General features: G+C 40.7%; 1 protein-coding gene across 3 annotated transcripts in view; it reads left to right on the forward strand.

Moving 5' to 3' along the window:
- LOC105709463 (plasma membrane ascorbate-dependent reductase CYBRD1) overlaps nt 1-21,761 on the forward strand; it is a 103,901-nt gene that overhangs the window by 75,080 nt on the left and 7,060 nt on the right. For 2 of the 3 annotated variants that reach the window (XM_064377037.1, XM_012441343.2), the window contains one exon: nt 12,340-12,548. The exons of the other annotated variant lie outside the window; for it this stretch is intronic. In XM_064377037.1, the coding sequence (XP_064233107.1) occupies nt 12,340-12,548 (209 nt within the window). The remainder of the gene's footprint in view (nt 1-12,339; nt 12,549-21,761) is intronic. 3 annotated transcript variants of the gene reach the window in all.

Here is a 21,761-nt window from a genome sequence, read left to right on the forward strand (position 1 = left end):
AGAGCTTCTCATTCTCCTAAGAGAATCCAGATTTTAAAAAATTGGTTCAAACAAAAAGTAAACCAGCCACAAAAACAAACAGAAAGCCCTCCAAAACATTGGGCTGATCAAACAAGACAACATCTTTGGACCAAATTCCATTCCATAGCTTCCAGTTTACAGGTGACTCCTGCTAGGGTTTTCTGACTTGACTTTCTGAGGTTTTAAATTTTTCCCTTAAAAGGTAGAACATTCTTCCTTTTTAAGGAAGATAGAGGGCCAGGCACCGTGGCTCATGCCTATAATCCCAGGACTTTGGGAAGCCAAGTAGGGAGACAAGCCTGGGCAACATGGCGAAACCCCATCTCTACAAAAAGATGCAAAAATTAGCCAGGTGTGGTGGTAAGTCCCAGCTACTTGGGAGGCTGAGGCAGGAAGATCACTTGAGCCTGGGAGGTCGAGGCTGCAGTGAGCTGTGACCAAACCACTGCACTCCAGCCTGGGGAACAGAGCGAGACCCTGTCTCAAAAAAGAAAAAAAAAAAAAAGAAAAAGAAAGAAAGATCAGAAATCTTTGTTAAAACTTTTTTCTTTATATAGAAACTTCCTTAGATGGTCAAAACAAGCTTGGAAATGACTATACAGACTTTGGCTGTACTTTTCTAAGGTTTTTGTTGTTGTTATTCATTCAATTTCTTCATATATTATTCTATCCATGTAATTAACATATTTATTAAGTACTTACTGTGTGCCAGACACTGTGTAAAACAAGTAAGATACAACCCTGTCTGCAAGCTGTTCCCATTTGATTTGGTTGGACACGAGTTATGGTTTCTTTTTGTTTGTTTGTTCTGACACAGGGCCTTGCTCTGTCAGCCAGGCTGGAGTGTAGTGGCAAAATCATGGCTCACTGCACCTTCGACCTCCCGGGTTCAAGTGACTCTCCCACCCTTCCCAAAGTGCTGGGATTACAGGTGTGAACCACCTCGCTGCGCGCAGCTCAAATTATGATGGTTTTGTTTTGTTTAGAAATGTAAGTTATACTGATCCTTAAATATTTAGAGTTGGCTGAGACCTTAAGTTCTACCCTTCATTTTAGAGACCAAATGTCTGGCCAGGGTCAGACAACCGGGTAATATCAGAGCCAGTACTCTTTCTAATCTGTCATAATACTGACATGAGGCACAAGAAAATATAGTTGATCTTTCTGACAACACACAATTTCTGAATATTTGTAAATGTGTAGTCAATTAATTGAATTTTTTCTTTTTATGTATGTATTTGGTACCAAGTAGCTGCCTTTGTGAGGATTTTAACCACTCAAAGAGATGTTTCTAGAGCTAAAAGTATCTTCCAAATCATTTGAATCACTTCCTTCATTTTGACATTCCAGAGATTTTCAGTTTCATGACATTCATGCTGTGAGACAGTTTGAATGCACAGACATGTTTCAAAGCTCTGATTCTCTTTGAAAGCCACTGCAGGAATCTTTTCAAGAAGTTTATTTAAAGAAGATTCTCTGCTTTTTCATTTAAACTTAAGGTCCTTTGGATAGAATGTGGTAAGCTCTTGCATGCAGAGGGAAATGAGTTATGGAGATTGATAATCCTGTTCTGAGTGTTCTCCCAAGGAGAGCGAAATAATACTTTATTCAAAGAGGGAAGGGAAGTGGAATGGGCACACCATGTTTAAGTAGAATTTATAAGTGTTTTAAAGTTCCAGCATACTTCAAAGTCAATAACTTACTCTTATTTTATTTTTTAATTCACTTCAGGTTGTTAAGTGGGTCCAAGTGCAGAGTGCTTTTTACTTATTTGAAAGGACCATTTGGTCTTCTATTAGCTAATACTTAGATCAGCAGTACAATTTTTCTTAAGTTTTTTGATTTGTGCATTTTATAGGCTTGGCATGGTGGCTCATGCCTGTAATTCTAGCACTTTAGGAGGCTGAGGCAGGAGAATCGCTTGAGCCCAGGAGTTGGAGACCAGTCTGGACATCACAGCAAAACCCCATCTCTACAAAAAAAATACAAAAGTTAGCCAGGCATGGTGGTGTGCACCTGTAATCCCAGCTACTCAGGAGGCTGAGGCAGGAGGATATCTTGAGCCCAGGAAACAGAGGTTGCAGTGAGCTGAGATCATGCCACTGCACTCCAGCCTGGGCAACATAGTGAGACTCTGTCTCAAAAAAAAAAGACTAGTTGGGTGTGGTGGCTCACGCTTGTAATCCTAGCACTTTGGGAGGCTGAGGTGGGTGGATCATGAGGTCAGGAATTCAAGACCAGCCTGACCAATATGGTGAAACCCTGTCTCTACCAAAAATACAAAAATTAGCTGAGCATGGTGGCATGTGCCTGTAGTTTCAGCTACTTGGGAGGCTGAGGCAGAAGAATCACTTGAACCCAGGAGGCGGAGGTTGCAGTGAGCCAAGATTGCACCACTGCACTCCAGCCTTGGTGACAGAGCAAGACTTCATCTCAACAACAACAAAAAAGACTGAAAAATAAGTATGTGAGGTGATAGATATGTTAATTAGCTTGATTTAATAATTTCACAGTGTGCGTATATATATATGGAAACATCATGTTGTATAGCATAAATATATGCAATTTTGTCAACTCTCAATAAATTTTTAAAAAGTAAAAGAGGATTTGCTCATTTGCTGAGAATACTAAATGAACTACTATGTTTTATTAGCAATTTTTCCTGTGCTTTATTTAGGATTATTTGGGCCAGGCATGGTGGCTCATGCCCGTAATCCCAGCACTTTGGGAGGCCGAGGTGGGCAGATCACTTGAGGTCAGGAGTTCAGACCAGCCTGGCCAACATGGTGATACTCCATCTCTACTAAAAATGCAAAAATTAGCCAGGCATGGTAGCACTCACCTGTAATCCAGCTACTCTGGAGGCTGAGGCACAAGGATTGCTTGAACCCTGGAATAGGAGGTTGCAGTGAACTGAGATCCTGCCACTGCACTCCAGCCTCGGTGACAGAGAGAGACTCTGTCTCAGAAAACAAAAACAAAAACATACTTACTTAATTCCTACTATATGCCAAGCTCTATGCTAAATACTGGGATGTGGCAGTGAACAAAATAGACATGTTCCCCACCCTCATGAATCACAAGATTTAAACACAGAACCAGAGTCAAAATGTTTTCCATGTTTGGGGACATTTCTCTCCCTCTAAGCACTCTTCCCCTGCCACAGACACTTTGACAGATTCTAAATTTGTATTGCCTGCTATAAGACAATCTTGTGTATATAGATGGTTTTGTAATGGTATATGGATGGAAAGCTTGTGTCAAACCAGAGATTACATCTTAGAGAGTATACATTTTCACATATTCCTGAGTTTTGATTATGCAACAAGGAGCTGAGACATTTTCTCTTTCTTCCTTTCCTTTCCTTCCTTTCTTGTTCCTTCCTTCCTTCCCTCTCTCCCTCCCTTCCTCCTTCCTTCCTAACTTCCTTCCTTTTTTCCTTCTTTCCTTTCTTTCTTTCCTTTCCCTTCCCTTCCCCTTCCTCCCTCCCTCCCTCCCTCCCTTTCTTCCTTCCTTCCCTCCTTCCCTCCCTCCCTCCTTCCTTCCTTCCTTTTCTCTTTTCTTTTTTTTTCTTCTATTTTCTTTTCTTCCTTTTCTTTCTTAGTCTCACTGTGTTGCCCAGACTAGAGTGCAGTGGCTCACTGCAACCTACATCTCCATGCTCAAGCAATTCCCCTGACTCAGCCTCCCGAGTAGCTGGGACTACAGGTGCACGCCACCATGCCCAGCTAATTTTTGTATTTTTTGGTAGAGATGGGGTTTTGCCACATTGGCCAGGCTGGTCTTGAAATCCTGACCTTAAGTGATCTGCCTGTCTTGGCCTCCCAAAGTGCTGCTATTACAGGCATGAGCCACTGTACCCGGCTGACATTTTCTAATAATTAAACCCAAATTCCAGTTACTATATTTTTCTCTTCATTGTCTAAAGATAATTATACACAGGTATTAATTTCTTCCTCCCTCCCTTTCTTTCTTTCTTTTTAAGTTTATCATGCTGCAAGTTCCACCCTCAATATCTTTTCTTTTAAAGGTTTTAAAAAGCATTTCTCATATATATACATACATACATATATATATACATACATACATACATATATATATATATATGTTTGTATTTCCCCTCATTTTCTGGGAGAAATGGAATGCCAACTAGAGCCTCTAACAGCAAACCCTTGTTTCAGTCACAAATAGCTGTTTTATACCATTTCCCCTTCTTGTGGGCTTAGGGGACCCTTTTCTTCCTTCTCACTGAACCTCAGGAATGGTGTCTAGGTAAGTGCCAAGTCAAAGAAGCAAGAAATATTTAAATTCCACTTTCAGGCAGTTTTTATAACTGTTGAGAATAGATTCTTGTTTTGGAAATGTGGCTTAAAGGTTGCCATTTTCTCCCAGAGTCCACCATATTTCAGTTACCTATACGTTTTAAAAAGCATGTAAGCAGCTTATGCAAATGCAACATTTTGCAGTTATCCTTTATTTATCCAGAGAGTATTTTGAAGCATATCGAGCTTTGCAGCAGAGTCTTTATGTAGCCAGGATAGATGCTGAAAACTCCATGTGCTAAAGGTCACATGCCTCACTTGTACAAGAGCCCCTCAAATCTCTGCAAGCCATCTATTGAGTAGGTAAGACTAATTGGCTAGTGAGTTTGCAGGCTTAAGAAAATGTTGTTTTAACTTTAAAACTAGAATGAACTTTTTCTACTGTAAGAAAAAACATAATAGATCCCTCAGTACCCATAACCCAGATTTAACAGACGTGAAGATTTTTGGCAACCTAAAATTTTCTAAGCTGTTAGCTGGGCATGGTGGCACGCACCTGTAGCCCCAGTTACTCTGGAGGCTGAGGTGGGAGGATGGCTTGAGCCCGGGAGGTGGAAGTTGCAGTGAGCTGAGATCGCATCACTACACTCCAGCCTGGGTGCAGAGTGAGACCCTGTCTCAAGATAAATGAATACATAAATAAAAATAAGACATTTTATAAGCTAAAACTTAGAGCTGGTGGGAATCAAGGGTGAGACGAAGTGATGGAGGAGAGAGGTTGGAGGTAGGTGCCCTAACCCAAGCAAGAAACAAAACAAGATAGATAGAAAAACTCTTAAAGAGACCAAGGGACTCTCAAACCGTAATTGTCTGTGCTCATTTGGATCATGAAGCATGAGGTGAGCACTCTTCTGCCTCAGAAACCCCGAAGGGCTTCCTCTTAGAGCAACAGGAAAATAATTGGTGTTTGATTGATAACCCCAAATCATCAATAAAAGATTAAATGTGTTCTATTCATTCTACTGCCGGACAGGAAAAGCTAGTGTGCAGCCAATTTGAAAGATACTTGTGTAAATGTAAAAAGTTTTTAAAAATCAAGTTTTGACACTCAAAGGGGGTAACGTTCAGTTTTACGGCAAATTTGATACATTTCTCTGTGATGCTTCATAGTATTAGAAAGAGTAAGAAGTCTTCACTGGGAACGCAGTTGTCTTTGAATTTTTAGCAACTGTTTTGTTTTTTGGTTGTTGTTTTTTTTTTTTTTTGACAGAGTCTTGCCCTGTTGCCTAGGCTGGAGTGCAGTGGCTCGATCTTGGCTCACTATAATCTCCGCCTCCTGGGCTCAGGCAATCCTCCTGCCTTAGCCTGCTGAGTAGCTGGGACTATAGGTGCACGCCACCAGGTCTGGCTTAGTTTTGTATTTTTTGTAGAGATGAGGTTTTGCCATGTTGCCCAAGCTGGTCTTAAACTCCTGGATTCAAGCGATCTACCCACTTCAGCCTCCTAAATGCTGAGATTACAAGCGTGAGCCATTGTGCCTGGCCCCAACAGTTTTTAAAAGTAAACTTTTTACTGAAGAACAACATACAATACACGCACAAAGTACCTAAATCAGAAGGGATGTGTTTTTATCACATGAACACATCTGGGTACCCAGACTAAGAAGCAACATTCTAGGCACATCAGAACTCCCCACCTCCCACAGCAACCCTGTAACTCCCTTGAGTCATGCTATTGTGATAGTTATTCTTGACTTTTTTTTTGGAGACAGAGTGTCACTGTGCAATGGTGCAGTCTTGGCTCACTGCAACCTCTGCCTCCCGGGTTCAAGCGATTCTCCTGCCTCAGCCTCCCAAGTGGCTGGGATTACAGGTGCATGCTACCACGCCCAGCTAATTTTTGTATTTTTAGTAGGGATGGAGTTTCACCATGTTGGCCAAGCTGGTCTCGAACTCCTGAACTCAAATGATACGCCCACCTCAGCCTCCCAAATTGCTGGGATTACAGGTGTGAGCTACTGTGCCCAGCCTACACTTGACTTTTAGTATCAGAGATTAGTTTTTATTTTGGGAATATTTGACATAATGTGATCTGTATTGGGGAGAAAAGGCTACTATGGTTCATTGTTCATAATTTGCTTTTTGAGTGTTGAAATCCTGAGTATTTCTTTTCCGTATGTAGATGTTCAAATTCACTGATCTAAGACTCCTTACCTGGGGTGGTGTTTGTATAATATGATGACGATAACTAAAAACAATGATATTAATTTTTTTTTTTTTTTTTGAGATGGAGTTTCGCTCTTGTTACCCAGGGTGGAGTGCAATGGCACGATCTCGGCTCACTACAACCTCCGCCTCCTGGGTTCAGGCAATTCTCCTGCCTCAGCCTCCTGAGTAGCTGGGATTACAGGCACACGCCACTATGCCCAGCTAATTCTTTGTATTAGTAGAGACGGGGTTTCACCATGTTGACCAGGATGGTCTCGATCTCTTGACCTCGTGATCCACCCGCCTCGGCCTCCCAAAGTGCTGGGATTACAGATATTAATTTTAAAGCATGAATTGAGGAGGGACAAACTACTTAACCTCTCTGCCTCAGCTTTCTTTGTACAATAGTAATGATAATTCTGTCTTCACAGAGTTGACGTGAGAATTATAATGAAGCTGCAAAGCACTTAGATGGTACCTACTACCTAGTAAGGACTTTGTGTGTGTGTGTGTGTGTGTGTGTGTGTGTGTGTTTGTGTGTGTAATAAATGAGGCCAATGCAGCCAAGGGGGAGATAGATGTGTTATTAGGTCTTCATATATCATACATTTTTATTTTACTATTTCCTGATCACACACAGATTGCAGAAGGCTCCACTTTGTAGATAAAAGGTCATTAGGTCATTGAGGAAAGAGGCATTTGCTTTCCCAGAAAACTAGAGAATTATATAGGGAGTGCTTAGAGGAGAAAAAGCATGAGGAGGAGAAACCACAGTGTTTGAGTTGACATCAATTTAGTTTCTAGATTTCATCAGTCTGTAAAAGTGCTTTGTATTTCTTTATTTAAACAATACTTATGGGTCACACATACACACAGGTAACCTAGTGAAATCTGAATAAGGGATGGAGGAGAAGGGAGAGGAAAAAAATTAAAAATAAAAAGGTAAGTTTTAAAAAACCTGAATAAGGTCAGAGGATTATCTCAATGTCCATTTCCTGGTTGTGCTATGTGACTATATTTATATAAGATGTTGGAGAAAACTATAGTTATATAAGATGTTGGAAAAAAACCCTGTCTCTACTAAAAATATAAAAATTAGCTGGGTGTGTATATGAGATTTCTTTGTATTATTTCTCACAACTGCTTGTGAATCTACAATAATATCAAAATAGTTTAAAAACAAGTTCTAGTGTTCTACATAGCACTGTAGGATGACTAAACAATAATACGCTCTATACTTTCAAGTAGCTAGAAGAGAGGATATTGAATGTTTTCAAGAAAAAGAAATGATAAGAGTTTGAAGTGAATTACCTTGCTCTGATCACTATACACTGTGTGTGTGTGTGTGTATTTTTTTTTTTGACGGAGTTTCACTCTTGTTACTCAGGATGGAGTGCAATGGTGCGATCTCGGCTCACCACAACCTCCTCTTCCCGAGTTCAAATGATTCTCCTGCCTCAGCCTCCCAAGTAGCTGTGATTACAGGCATGCACCACCATGCCCAGCTAATTTTTTGTATTTTCAGTAGGGATGAGGTTTCTCCATGTTGGTCAGGTTGGTCTTGAACTCCCAACTTCAGGTGATCCGCCCACCTCATCCTCCCAAAGTGCTGGGATTACAGGCATGAGCCACTGGGCCCGGCCACATTGTATATTTTGAAACATTATGTACCCCATAAATATGTACAATTATTATATGTCAATTTAAAAATACAGTTATTTTAGGCCAGGTGCGGTAGCTCATGCCTGTAATGCCAGCACTTCAGGAGACCAAGATGGGTGGATCACCTGAGGTCAGGAGTTTGAGATCAGCCTGGTGAACATGGTGAAACCCTGTCTCTACTAAAAATGTAAAAATTAGCTGGGTGTGTAATCCCAGCTACTCAGGAGGCTGAGGCAGGAGGACCTCTTGAACCCAGGAGGTGGAGGTTGCAGTGAGCCAAGATCACACCATTGCACTCCAGCCTGGGCAACCAAGAGTGAAATTCCATCTCAAAAAAAAAATACAGAGATTTAAAAAATACTTACGGAGGAGCTACATGCTTTGAGTCCAGAGCTACCTTAGGCTCTGGGGATACAGTGGAGAAACAGCAAGACACATGAATGCCCTCAGAAAAGATGAAGTAGGGGTGAGAGGGGGCCTTGAGTTTGCTTTAAAAGTATACTTTTTAAGGTATTGCATTAGATCATTTGAAAAGATTCATTGAATATAGAAATGGTTATCCAAAAAGTCTCCATGTTATCAAGGAAGTATAACCAATCAATGTTTATAAGATACCCACATACACACTAAATTTAGTAAGCAGCAATCCTTCAGGGTTGGGATTAAGTAAAAGGAATATTGTTCTAATGGTGAAAACTGGTAAGTGTTAGAACCAAAGAATAGGAAAAATGACATGTTGTGCTGAAAGCTTTAAAGAGGCCAAATTCACATCTGTCTTTGTAGGTTTAGATGTGTTAGGAAAAGGAATAGATAGGTTTAGAAAAAGGAATAGATAATCCCTTATATTTTTATAATCCTGTGAATTTTGGGTTTTTTTTTTTTTTTTTTTTTTTGAGACACAGTCTCATTCCCAGGCTGGAGTGCAATGGCATGATCTTGGCTCACTGCAACCTCCACCTCTTGGGTTCAAGCAATTTTTCTACCTCAGTCTCCCAAGTAGCTGGGATTACAGGCACGTGCCACCATGCCTGGCTAATTTTTGTATTTTTAGTAGAGACCAGGTTTTGCTGTGTTGGCCAGGCTGGTCTCAAACTCCTGACCTCAGGTGATCCACCCGCCTCGGCCTCGCAAAGTGCTGGGATTACAGGTGTGAGCCACTGCACCTGGCCTGAAGTTTTATATATTAAAATTATAAAAGCCTTTGGTGGAATGAGGCTCCTTTTTATTTTCTGGAATTAAGAAATGTACATGAGGCCAGGCACTGTGGCTCATGCCTGTAATCCCAACACTTTGGGATGTGACGCAGGTGGTTCACTTGATCCCAGAAGTTCAAGACCAGCCTGGGGAACATGATGGAGTCTCATCTCTGCTAAAAATAGAAAAAATAGCTAGGTGTGGTGATGTGTGCCTGCAGTCCCAGCTACTCAAGAAGCTGAGGTGGGAGGATCACCTCAGCCCAGGAGGTCAAGGCTGCAGTGAGCTGTGATTGCACCACTACATGCCAGCCTGGGCCACAGAGAAAGAAAAGAAATATACATGATACCCTGCTGATATACTGGAATCCATCTTCTGAGGAAGTACTCTATAAACTTTTTAATCTGCCACACATTTCCAGATATCTAAATTTTCCCTAACACACACTGGAGGGATGGATCCAGGGGCAGGATTTTATCTTCAGAACAAAAATTAGCTGCATGTTGGTTAAGGTGACCATGTAATTTATTGCTTAAACCAGGACACTTAAGAAAACACTTTGTTAAAAAACTTTTTTTTTTTTTTTTGAGATGGAGTCTTGCTCTGTCACCCAGGCTAGAGTGCAGTGGCATGATCTCGGCTCACTGCAACCTCTGCCTCCCGGGTTCAAGCGATTCTTCTGCCTCAGCCTCCTGAGTAGCTGGGACCAGAGGCATGCACCACCACTCCCAGCTAATTTTTTTGTATTTTTAGCAGAGACAGGGTTTCACCATGTTGGTTAGGCTGGTCTTGTACTCCTAACCACAAATGATCCCCCCCACTTTGGCCTTCCAAAGTGTTAGCATTACAGGTGTGAGCCATCATGCCCGGCCATAAAAAAACTTTTAATTGGAGTTTGTTCTACATACAGAATGCTGATTCTTCTGTTATGACACCTGTGAAACCAGCACCTAGATTGAGAAACAGAATGTTAGCAGCAGTCTTCAAAATCCCTTGTGTGTTCTGTTGGGATTCATTCAGGGTGGTTGTCAAAATATTAAGAAAATTATTAGGGAAGTTGTAAGATTATAGTTTCAAACCTTTTGGAAGGCTGAAATGTTTTAATGAGACTGGCTGAAGGCAGCCAGTTCTTACGCTAGAGCATTAAGTCTTAGACTGAAGATTAGGATAATAAAAGCTTCCCCAGTTAAGTCTGTTTACCAGACATTCCTTTGTCTCTACTCTGTTTACTAATGTAAACTTTGTGCTGGATGGCCCTCTCTGGGAGAGGAGGAAGGGGAATTACTCATTAATGGCGTTTACTCTGGGAGCCTGAACCAAAAGCTTTTATCATTCATAAAGCCACTCTTTTAACCACGTTAATTATCCACAGGTGTGTTGACTTAGAACCTCTGTTATTAATTCTATACTGAATAAATGTGAGGAAGGGCAGTGAGTAGGGGCGGATTAGCTGCAATCACCCTCTGAAAGCAGCTGATGACCATCCCTAGCCAACTTGATTCACTGTATTCTGGTGTGAGTGCATTTATTCACCTGTCGCTGAGTCAGGGTCTGCAAGACAGGCCTCTGCTGGTGGTGATCGATGTCTTAGGTGGTGACCCCGATGTGAGCAATGCCACAGTGTTCCACTGTAGTTGCTATACCCTTCCCCACAAAGCAACTACTATCCTGAATTTTTCAACACAGAGATGAGTTTGGCTGGTTTCCATACTTCATATAAATTGAATTACACTATATATTTATTAATGTCTGGCTTTTGGGATTGACATTATAGGTTGATCCATATTACTGGGTCTAGTTCTAGTTATAGATAATTTCTTTCCGTGGTGTAAATTTATTATTCTATTGATGATGGGCATTTGGGAGAGTTTCCAGGTTTTGTTTACTATAAATAGTACTGCTAATAATATTCCAGTACATTTTGATGAACATATGTACATATTTCTTTTTGGCATATATCTGAGAGTGAAATTGCTGGATCATAAGGTACGCATAGGTTTACCTTAAGTAGATACTGCCAGTTTTCCAGAGTTTTATTCTTATTAAAGCTCTCATCAGTAAAACAAGTTCTGACTGCTGTATATTCATTTTGATACTCGGTGTTTTCCAGGTTTAGCCATTCAGATATGTGGTAGAGGTATTCTCATTCAGTTTAAATTTGCATTTCTCTATTGGATGGTTTAAACTTGCATGTTTTTCTATTCTTTATATTTCTTTTCCTTTTCAAACTAAGACATATTTTTTTTTTTTTTTTGGTCTGGGCAACAGAGCGAGACCATAATCCAATGTCTTCTTGGTATTTTCATATATGATGTCTGCTTCCCAAACATCCAAAAATTATCACATCCAAAACCAAATTCCTAATCTTAATGATCTGATTTATGCCTGTTGTCTCCTTTCTTCTTAAAAATGTCTTAGTTTGGCCAGGTACAGTGGCTCAGGCCTGTAATCCCAGCACTTTGAGAGGCCAAGGCAGGGGTATCAACTGAGATCAGGAGTTCAAGACCAGCCTGGCCAACCTGGTGAAACCCCATCTCTACTAAAAATATAAAAATTGGCTGGGCATTGTGGCATGCACCTGTAATCCCAGCTATTCCAGAGGCTGATGGATTATGCAGATCTGAAGTGTAGAAGGCAGTCAGCTGTAGATATAAATTTTGGAGTCCCTGCCATGCAGACAGCATTTCAGAGAAAGAGTGAATGAGATTACCCACAGAGCGAGTGGGGAGGGAGAAAAAGCCCTAGGACCGAGCCTGAGAGGTACCAAGTTTCAGTCACAAGTTGGGAGGGAAGAAAATGCCAGCCAAGGACCCCCACCCCCTCTCCCCTGAAGGAGCCACTGAGAGGCAGGGGTAAACCTGGGGAAGAGGGCAGAAGCAGAAGCCAAGGGAAAAAAGTTTCAAAAAGGGAGTGTCCAATGTGTCAAACTGTTCATTTTGTGTCAATTTAAAAACAAAACAACATACATTCTGTGTCGTTTCATCTCTCCCTAGCCATCATCGTATACAGACTGCCATGGACCTGGAAATGCAGCAAGCTCCTGATGAAATCCATCCATGCAGGGTTAAATGCAGTTGCTGCCATTCTTGCAATTATCGCTCTGGTGGCTGTGTTTGATAACCACAATGTTAATGGTATCCCCAATATGTACAGTCTGCACAGCTGGGTTGGACTGATAGCTGTCATATGCTATTTGTTACAGGTTAGTATCTCAATGATTCTTTGTATTTGTTTCTTTTATAACTATTTTTCCCTGAGGGGGTACCAGAATTGCAGATTTTGCAGAATAAAATAAGTAATAAAGATTTCCTATACTAGGTATGACTTTTAATCTGGATTCTCTAAAAACCAACTTATACTCTGCTCTATATCTTAATATGCAAAATTAAGAAATATCAGGCTGGGCACACTGGCTCATGCCTATAATTCCAGCACTTTGGAAGGCCGAGGTGGGAGGATCATTTGACCTCATGAGTTCAAGACCAGACCGGGCAACATAGGGAAACTCTGTCTCTACAAATAAGAGAAAGAGAGAGAGAGAGAGAGAGAGAACACGAGAGAGAGAGAGAGATCTCTAACAATTAGCAATAAAAAGCACATCTATTTAAAAATCTGCAGGGCTTGGCTGGGCACAGTGGCTTACTCCTGTGATCCTAGCACTTTGAAAAGCTGAGACCAGTGGATCACTTGAGCGCAGGAATTTGAGATCAGCATGGGCAACATGGCAAAACCCTGTCTCTAAAACAAAATCACAAAAATTGGCTGGGCAGGGTGGTACACGCCTGTTGCCCTGGCTGCTGGGGAGGTTGAGGTGCACAGATCCGTTGAGACCAGGAGGCAGAGGTTGCAGTAAGCCGACGTTACGCCACTGCATTTCAGCCTGGGCAACAGGGCCAGACCTTGGTCTCAAAAAAATAAATAAAAATCTATGGGGTTTAATGAAAATAGTTCCCAGAGGAATATAGGCTTAAATGCTTTTATTATATTTTTTGGAAAGAGAACTTAAAATATATAAGCTATTCATTTAGGTAACTATAAGGGAACAGCAAAATATACCAGGAAAAGCAAATTAATAAAGGTAAAAAAGTTCATAAATAATTCATCTTCTATTACTGTGGTAACAAATCACCACAGACTTAATGGCTTAAAACAACATAAATTTATTACCTCACAGTATCTACACATCAGAAGTCCAGATTGGCTTGGCTGGTTTCTCTGCTCTGGGTCTAATAAGGCCAATATCAAGGTGTCAGCCTGCCAGGGCTCTGATTGGGAGACTGGGGTAGAATCAGCTTAAAGCAAATTCAGCTTGTTGACAGAGTCTAGGTCCTTGCATGTGCAGGACTGAGGTCCCTGTTCCCTTGCTGGCCATCAGCTGGGGCTGCCCTGAGCCTTGGCATCCTCTCTTCCTTGTACCCAGCTCCCTTCATCTCCCTGCCGGCAATGGACATCCAGTTCATCTCGCTGGCTTGGAAACTCTCTTACTTCTCCTTCCTCCTATCTCTTCTCTTCAACCAGAGAAAGCTCTTACCTACCCTAACCCCTACAGGTTACCATTCTTCTGGTGTTTTTTCTCATTCTCTGATTTTTTAAATACTTTTATTACTTACTGTGAATCAATACATTGATTAATTAAACAATATGTTTCATTAAATATTATTGATTAATTAAACAAGATGTTTCATTAAATAATAGTGATTAAACAAGATGTTTCATTAAATAATAGTGATTAATTAAATAATATATTGTTCTTTTTCCCCCTATGGACATGCCTAAAATAATAGATTGATTAATTTTGCTTTTTAAATGAAACTTTTTTAAAAAATGGTCTTATAGTATATATATTCTATTGCAACTTTTTTCTTAACTCTACTGATTAAACTGTATTGATTCCTCTGGCTATAGTTCATTCATTTTTACTTTTGTATTTCACTGTATAAATATGCCACAAATTTACTTACCTGTTCTCTTGCTATTAGACATTTGGGCTGTTTTCAGTTATTTTTTGTAGAAACTATGCTGCATTGAATATTCGTATATACATCTCCTGGTCCTCATATCTAAAGGTTTCTCTGGGCATATATATAGTAGTGAAATTACAAGCTCAACCTAAAATGATGATGCTAAATTATTTTCCAAAGTGGTTGACCCAGATTATATTTCTGCCAGCAGTTTATAAGAGTTCCTGTATCCTTATCAGCGTGCATCCTCTTCAAACTTTAAATACTTGCTAAACTAGTTGGCACTTAATGATGTATTCTTGTAGTTTTAATGTTCATTTCACTTGTGTTTTATCTTCTAAGAAATACCTGTTTGTGCCTTTTGTCTATTTAGAAAATGCTTCTCTTTTTCTTAAAGATTTGTAGGAATTCTGTATCACATTCTTTTTCATTTATATATATTGCTACATCTCCTAGTTTGAAGCTTGCATTTTCTTTTGTTAATATTTTTTGATAAACAGATATTGTTCATTTTAATGCAACCAAATTAATCATCTTTTCCTCTGAGACTGTGATTCTTTGTTTTCTTTTGGTGACTTGTTTATGAAATCCTTCTCTACCCTGAGGTCAAAATATTGTCTTATACTCTCCACTAAGAGCATTAAAATTTTGCCTTTTACTTTTCTACTCAAGTACACAGAAGAAATAAACCAAAAAAAACCCCAGCAATATAAAAAAATAAAGTTTTGTCTTTGATATGTAAGTGCTTATTTCATCTGGAATTAATTTTAGTGTATGAGGTGATGTTGTGATCCAACTTCATTTTTTTCCAGATGGGTAAACTATCTTCCCATTACCATGTATTGAATCATCTCTGCTCCTATTTATGTGCAAAGCCAATTGTGTCCTATAGAGTATCTTATCCTCTGTATCCTAGCCAGCACAGTACAGAATTGAAGTGTGTAGAAGTGTATAGAAGACATAAGAAGTAGAGAAGTAGAGAGAAAAATTTGACTTTTGGGGCCTTGGCTCATGCCCATAATCCCAGCACTTTGGGAGGCCTAGGCGGGGGGATTGTTGCTTGAGCTCAGGAGTTCTAGACCAGCCTGGGAAACATGGCAAAACCCCGTCTGTACAAAAGATATAAAAATTAGCTGGGTGTGGTGGTGCACACGTGTGGTTCCAGCTACTCAGAAGGCTGAGATAGGAGGATCGCTTAAGCCTGGGAGGTTAAGGCTTCAGTGAGCCAAGATCCTGCCACTGAACTCCAGACTGAGTGACACAGCAAGACCCTGTCTCAAAAAAAAAAAAAAAAAAAAAAAAAAAGAAAGAAAAGACTCTTCGACTATGTTTTATTTTAAAGAAAATGCTTGGCCGGGCACGGTGGCTCAAGCCTGTAATCCCAGCACTTTGGGAGGCCGAGGCAGGTGGATCACGAGACTATTCTGACCAACATGGTGAAACCCTGTATCTACCAAAAATACAAAAATTAGCTGGATGTGGTGGGGTGCGCCTGTAGTCCCAGCTACTCAGGAGGCTGAGGCAGGAGAATTGCTTGAACCTGGGAGACAGAGGTTGCAGTGAGCCGAGATTGTGCCACTGCACTCCAGCCTGGCGCCTGGTGACAGAGTGAGACTCTGTCTCAAAAAGAAAAAGAATGCTTGCCAAAGAAAAAGGCTAAAAAAGAATTAATAAATAAAAAGAATGCTTCTAAGATTTTCCTGTTGAGTACAGATGCATCACATTTCCTCCTATCCCTGTTTGTGAAAAGGTTTTATTTTCCTTCTTAAATCATAAACAGATGTAGAATTTTATTGAATGCTTTTGCTATCTCTGCTGAGATGAATATAGCTTTTTTCTTTTTGACATGGAGTCTTGCTCTGTCGCCCAGACTGGAGTGCAGTGGCGCCACCTTGACTCACTTCAGTCTCCGCCCACCAGGCTCAAGCAATTCTCCTGCCTCTGCCTCCCATGTAGCTGGGATTACAGGCACTCATCACAACACCTAGCTAATTTTTTTTTTTTTTAACTAGAGACGGGGTTTCACCATATTGGTCAGGCTGGTCTCGAACTCCTGACTTCAAGTGATCCACCTGCCTCAGCCTTCCAAAGTGCTGGGATTACAGGTGTGAACCACCACATCTGGCCAATGTTTATTTATTTTTTAATTGATGTATAATAGTCGTAATATATATTTTGTGGTACATATTATATTTTGATACAAGTATACAATGGGTGAGGAACAAATCAGGGTAACTGGGATATCCATTATTTCAAACATTTATCTTTGTGTTGGGAACATTCCAATTCTTCTCTTCTAGGTATTTTAAAATATACAATAAATTATTATTAACTACCTTAAGTTTAAACACCCTACCTTAAGTTTTCTTCTTTAATATCTTAATACAGTCAATTATATAAATATATTATATTTTTAAACTTGGGTGAATTAAAAACATATTTGTCTCACATTCTCTTTTGCTTTCTGAAATACCCAGATTCTTACCTCGCAGTGTTGTCTGTGCTAACTGAGCTTCTCAGAAATATTTCACACCTTCATTGTTTTGCTTAGTGGGAGGAATTTTGGCACCTGGCTTCTTTCTTGCTCAGATCTTGAGGGCAGATAGTGTTTAAGAAAACAGGATTTGCAATTAGGGAGACCTCAGTTTGGATTAGGTTCATCCATTTGGTAGTTGGTGATCTTGGGCCAAGTTGCTTCTCTGAATTTTGTTTGCTCAGTTATGAATCAAGGATTATAATCCTCACAAAATCATAAGAATCAAAGCCAAATAATGCATGGAAACGTTCAATTCAGGGCTTAGCACACTGGCATGGCACAAATCAGCTGTTGTTATTATAAGTATAAATCTTGTGGTATGCTCCTTTATGACCTGAAGATGGCATTTTCCACTTCTACTATTGATCACAGCATGGTTAAGATCATGCATGTTATGTCATTGCAATTTCATTCCCAAATCCGTTCATTTATTCAGCAGTGAGTTGAATACCTTTTATATGCCAGATACCTTGCTTGGCTGTGGATGATACTTGCTCCACAAGACAAACATGGGCTTAAAGAGATGTGCTCTCTGCCCTTGTGAAGCTTGCAGGGGAAGACAGGCAATTGAGTATTTGGTAGATAGAAAGTGTTCCCAGAGACCTCTCATATAGTATAGGGGATAAAGGAAGCCTGGTGTTGAAAGGGCAGAGAGTCTTCTAGTTGGATGGAATAGCATGTGGGGAATAGTTTGTGGCATTTGAGGAGTAGGGAGACGACCAGGCTGCCCAGAACAGAGTATGGAAGACGAATTGGAGGCTGGACAGGCATGAGTGTAGGAGACTAGCTTGCAGGTTTATGGAGTTAGGATGAGAAACAATGGTGGCCTACAGGAGTAGCAGTAGCAGTGAAGCAAAGTGGATAGATTCTAAAGATATTTAGGAGGTAGAATTCATGTGATTTGGAAAGTAGATGAGATAAAGAATGAGAGAGAGTCACTCAGAGGCTTTATTGAGCAGGTGGGTGGCCACAAATTTGAATAAGTGGGTGGATGAGAAGGGAATCTTTGGAGAGGAGGAGAGGACTTGAGGAGTGTCAGATGCTACTGAGGAGATAAGCAAAATAAAGTCTGAAAACTGATCACTGGGCTTGGTGACGTGGAAGTCACTAATGACCCCAGAGAGCGATTTTCCTGGCTTCCTTCCTAGGGTTAGACTGCAATGGGTTGAAGAGAGAGCAGAAGGTGAGGAAACAGTGATAACTCAGTCAAGAAATTTGGGTGAGAGGGGAGGAGACAGAAAAGGTGGCAATTGGACAGGGACAGGAGTCTAGGGAGGTATTTGGGTGCTCTTTTCTTTTTCTACTTCTGATTTTTATTGTGAGAAGTTTGGGCATGTGGAAGTGATGACAGGATGACACCAGTAAAGAAAGAGACACTGTGAATACTGGAGACACAGTGATCTATAGCTAGGACCTGAGGAAGCAGGTCACAGAGCACTACTGGAAAATTGGACATCATCTCTAATGTAATTGAAGAAAGGAATTGTTGGCTTGGGGTGATTTCCTGCTTTGTTTTGTTTGTTCGAAGGAAATTGAGGCTCTTTTTTGAAGTTGCCTCTGTTTTTTCCCCTGAGGCGGCGATAGTAAGATCTTTTTGTGAGTAAGGAGGCACGTCGGAGAGTCAGACATTTGAGGATGGGGGAGAACGGAGAGCTCATTGATAAATGATATAATAGAGGTTTGCTGAGCACGGTTGTTGAACTATTTATAATCATGAATGTGGAGTGATGCTAGTCTCCCTGGTTGTGATTTACTCCATTATTACCTAGCAGATCACAGGTAATCATGAAGATGACTGAGCCAGGGTTGGGGTATTGCCGGGCAGATACAATGAAAAGACAGGGTAGCAAGGGGATGTAGAATATTGGCAGGAGACCTTTTTTTTTTTTTTTTTTTTTTTTTTTTTTGAGACGGAGTTTCGCTCTTGTTACCCAGGCTGGAGTGCAATGGCACGATCTCGGCTCACCGCAACCTCCACCTCCTGGGTTCAGGCAATTCTCCTGCCTCCTGAGTAGCTGGGATTACAGGCACGCACCACCATGCCCAGCTAATTTTTTGTATTTTCAGTAGAGACGGGGTTTCACCATGTTGACCAGGATGGTCTCGATCTCTTGACCTCGTGATCCACCCGCCTCGGCCTCCCAAAGTGCTGGGATTACAGGCGTGAGCCACCGCGCCCGGCCCGACTTTTTTTTTTTTTTTTTTTTTTTAAATCATATTGCTTATCTTCTCTGTATTGTTCCAATTTTAGTATATGTGCTGCCGAAGCCAGCACTGGCCGGAGACTTAATGACCAGTTCAAGTGTCTGTTATCTCCTTTGTTTTTTTTTTTTTGTTGTTGTTGTTGTTGTTGTTGCTGCTGTTTGTTTGTTTGTTTTTGAGATAGAGACTCGCTCTGTCACCCAGGCTGGAATGCGGTGGCACAATCTCGGCTCCTGCTACCTCCACCTCTTGGGTTCAAGCAATTCTCCTGCTTCAGCCTCCTGAGTAGCTGGGATTACAGGTGTCTGTCACCATGCCTGGCTAATTTTTTGTATTTTTAGTAGAGATGGGGTTTCACCATGTTGGCCAGGCTGGTCTCGAACTCCTGACCTTGTGATTTGCCCACCTCGGCCTTCCAAAGTGCTGGGATTACAAGCGTAAGCGACCATGCCCGGCCCTGTTATCTCCTTTATAAAAAAAACTGGACATATTCTAGTTGGTGCTGGTTAGATTTTTTTTTTTTTTTTGAGACGGAGTTTCGCTCTTGTTACCCAGACTGGAGTGCAATGGCGTCATCTCGGCTCACCGCAACCTCCGCCTCCTGGGTTCAAGCAATTCTCTTGCCTCAGCCTCCCGAGTAGATGGGACTACAGGTACGTGCCACCATGCCCAGCTAATTTTTGTATTTTTACTAGAGGCGGGGTTTCACCTTGTTGACCAGGATGGTCTCGATCTCTTGACCTCGTGATCCACCCGCCTCGGCCTCCCAAAGTGCTGGGATTATAGGCGTGAGCCACCGCGTCCGGTCAGATTTTTTTTTTTAACCCCTGGAAGAAAAGTGTCATTACATTGGAAGAATGCAATTTGGCAATGACCTAAGACAGCGTTTGGTCCCTAGAACAGCAGCATTAGCATCACTAAGGAAATTAGAAAGACAGATTCTCAGGTTCCACCCCAGATCTACTGAACCAAAGACTCTGGGGCTGGGACCCAACAATCTGTGCTTTAACAAGCACATAAGGTGATTCAGATGAATGCTAATATTTGAGAATAATTAATCTAAGAGAAAAGCCTATGAATGGCCAAAAGGTTGGACATTAACAGTAATATTAATAAAAATAAATGTGAGTTCTTTAACATCGGGAGCTTGTCTGTCTTGTGTAGCATTCTCAGCACTCAGAACATCTGGGTCATAGAGGGGCAAAATGTATATGGCATGAAGGACTGAATGAGTTTATAAAATAGCAGAAAGGTGAAGGAAAGCTGGGAGGAGCTTCCATATAATAATCTGTAATTTACTTGAAAGCTCATTAAATCTACCTCTACACTGGAAAAAAAAAAAAAAAAGCCATACCAAGTACAAAAACTAGGAGGTAGATATTTCCTGGTCTCATTAATATCTTTTGCAATAAGAGATTTTGTTATGTCTAAAAGCTTACACACACTTAAAAAAACCAAAACCACTCAGGCCAGACATGGTGACTCATGCCTGTAATCCCAACACTTTGGGAGGCCAAGGTGGGAGGATTGATTGAGGCCAGGAGGATTGATTGAGGCTATGCAGCCTGGGCAGCATAGCAAGGCCCTATCTCTGTAAAAATAAAAAATAAAAAAAACAAATAAAACTCATCTGTTTCATAAAGTGAGAACCTGCTATAGTAGTATACATTTATGTCTTTAAGGATAGTAATAATTAACTGAGAAAAGCCCAGACATTTAAGATGAAAACTTTATTTTTTCTTTTTTTTTTTGAGACAGCATCTCACCCTGTCACCCAGGCTGGAGTGCTGTGGTGTAATCTTGGTTCACTGAAGTCTCTGCCTCCTGGGTTCAAGCAATTTTCATTCTTCAACCTCCTCAGTAGCTGGGATTACAGGCCTGTGCCATCACACCTGGCTAATTTTTGTATTTTTAGTAGAGGCGGGGTTTCACCCTGATGTCCAGGCTGGTCTTGAACTCCTGGCCTCAAGTGATCCACCCACCTCAGCCTCCCAAAGTGCTGGAATTACAGGCATGAGCCACCGTGCCCAGCCAACACAGAAACTTTAAAAGTAAACTTTCATTGTCTATTTTTAATTATAAAAGTAATACACATTAATTTTAAAGTTTATAAGATGTAGAAAAAGAAAAAGAAAAAAAACCTGGCTATTCTGGGCACACTGCCTATCACTGGGTATCCCTGCTCCACAAGGAGGAGAAACTCTGCTGCTGCTATTAATTAAATACAAAAATGAAAAACCCCACTGATACTGCCGTAATCTAGAGATATCATTACCTTTTGGTTTATTTCCTTTAGGCTTTTATTATGCTTATGCAAATGAATATACAGATATTTAATTTTTTAACATAATTAGGTCACACTATATTTTTGCTTTCATCTCTAAGTAATAACTTTTTATGAGAGTTTATTTTTCCTTAGCTCTTAAGAACTTCCACTGTGGTGAAGAACAGATTCCTGTAGGTGATGATTCTTAAACACCGGGGCACTTTGTTGGCATCTAATGGCACTTAGTAAGTGTTTGTAGGCTACATGTAATGGAAAATTCCACTACCTTCTCTTTTGAGGATTTTCCAGACTGTTTATCCATATCTTTAGAATAATTTGAGTGAATCAAAAGTAGTCATTTTCAAACTTCAACATGTGTAAGAATCTCCTGGGCAGCGTGTTAAAAATGCAGATTCCTGGGCCCTAATCCAGAAATTGGATTTAGCAGGT

Source organism: Aotus nancymaae, unplaced genomic scaffold (assembly GCF_030222135.1).
Source record: "Aotus nancymaae isolate 86718 unplaced genomic scaffold, 86718_ANA_hifiasm-v0.15.2.pri h1tg000016l, whole genome shotgun sequence".
Taxonomy (NCBI): Eukaryota; Metazoa; Chordata; class Mammalia; order Primates; family Aotidae; genus Aotus; species Aotus nancymaae.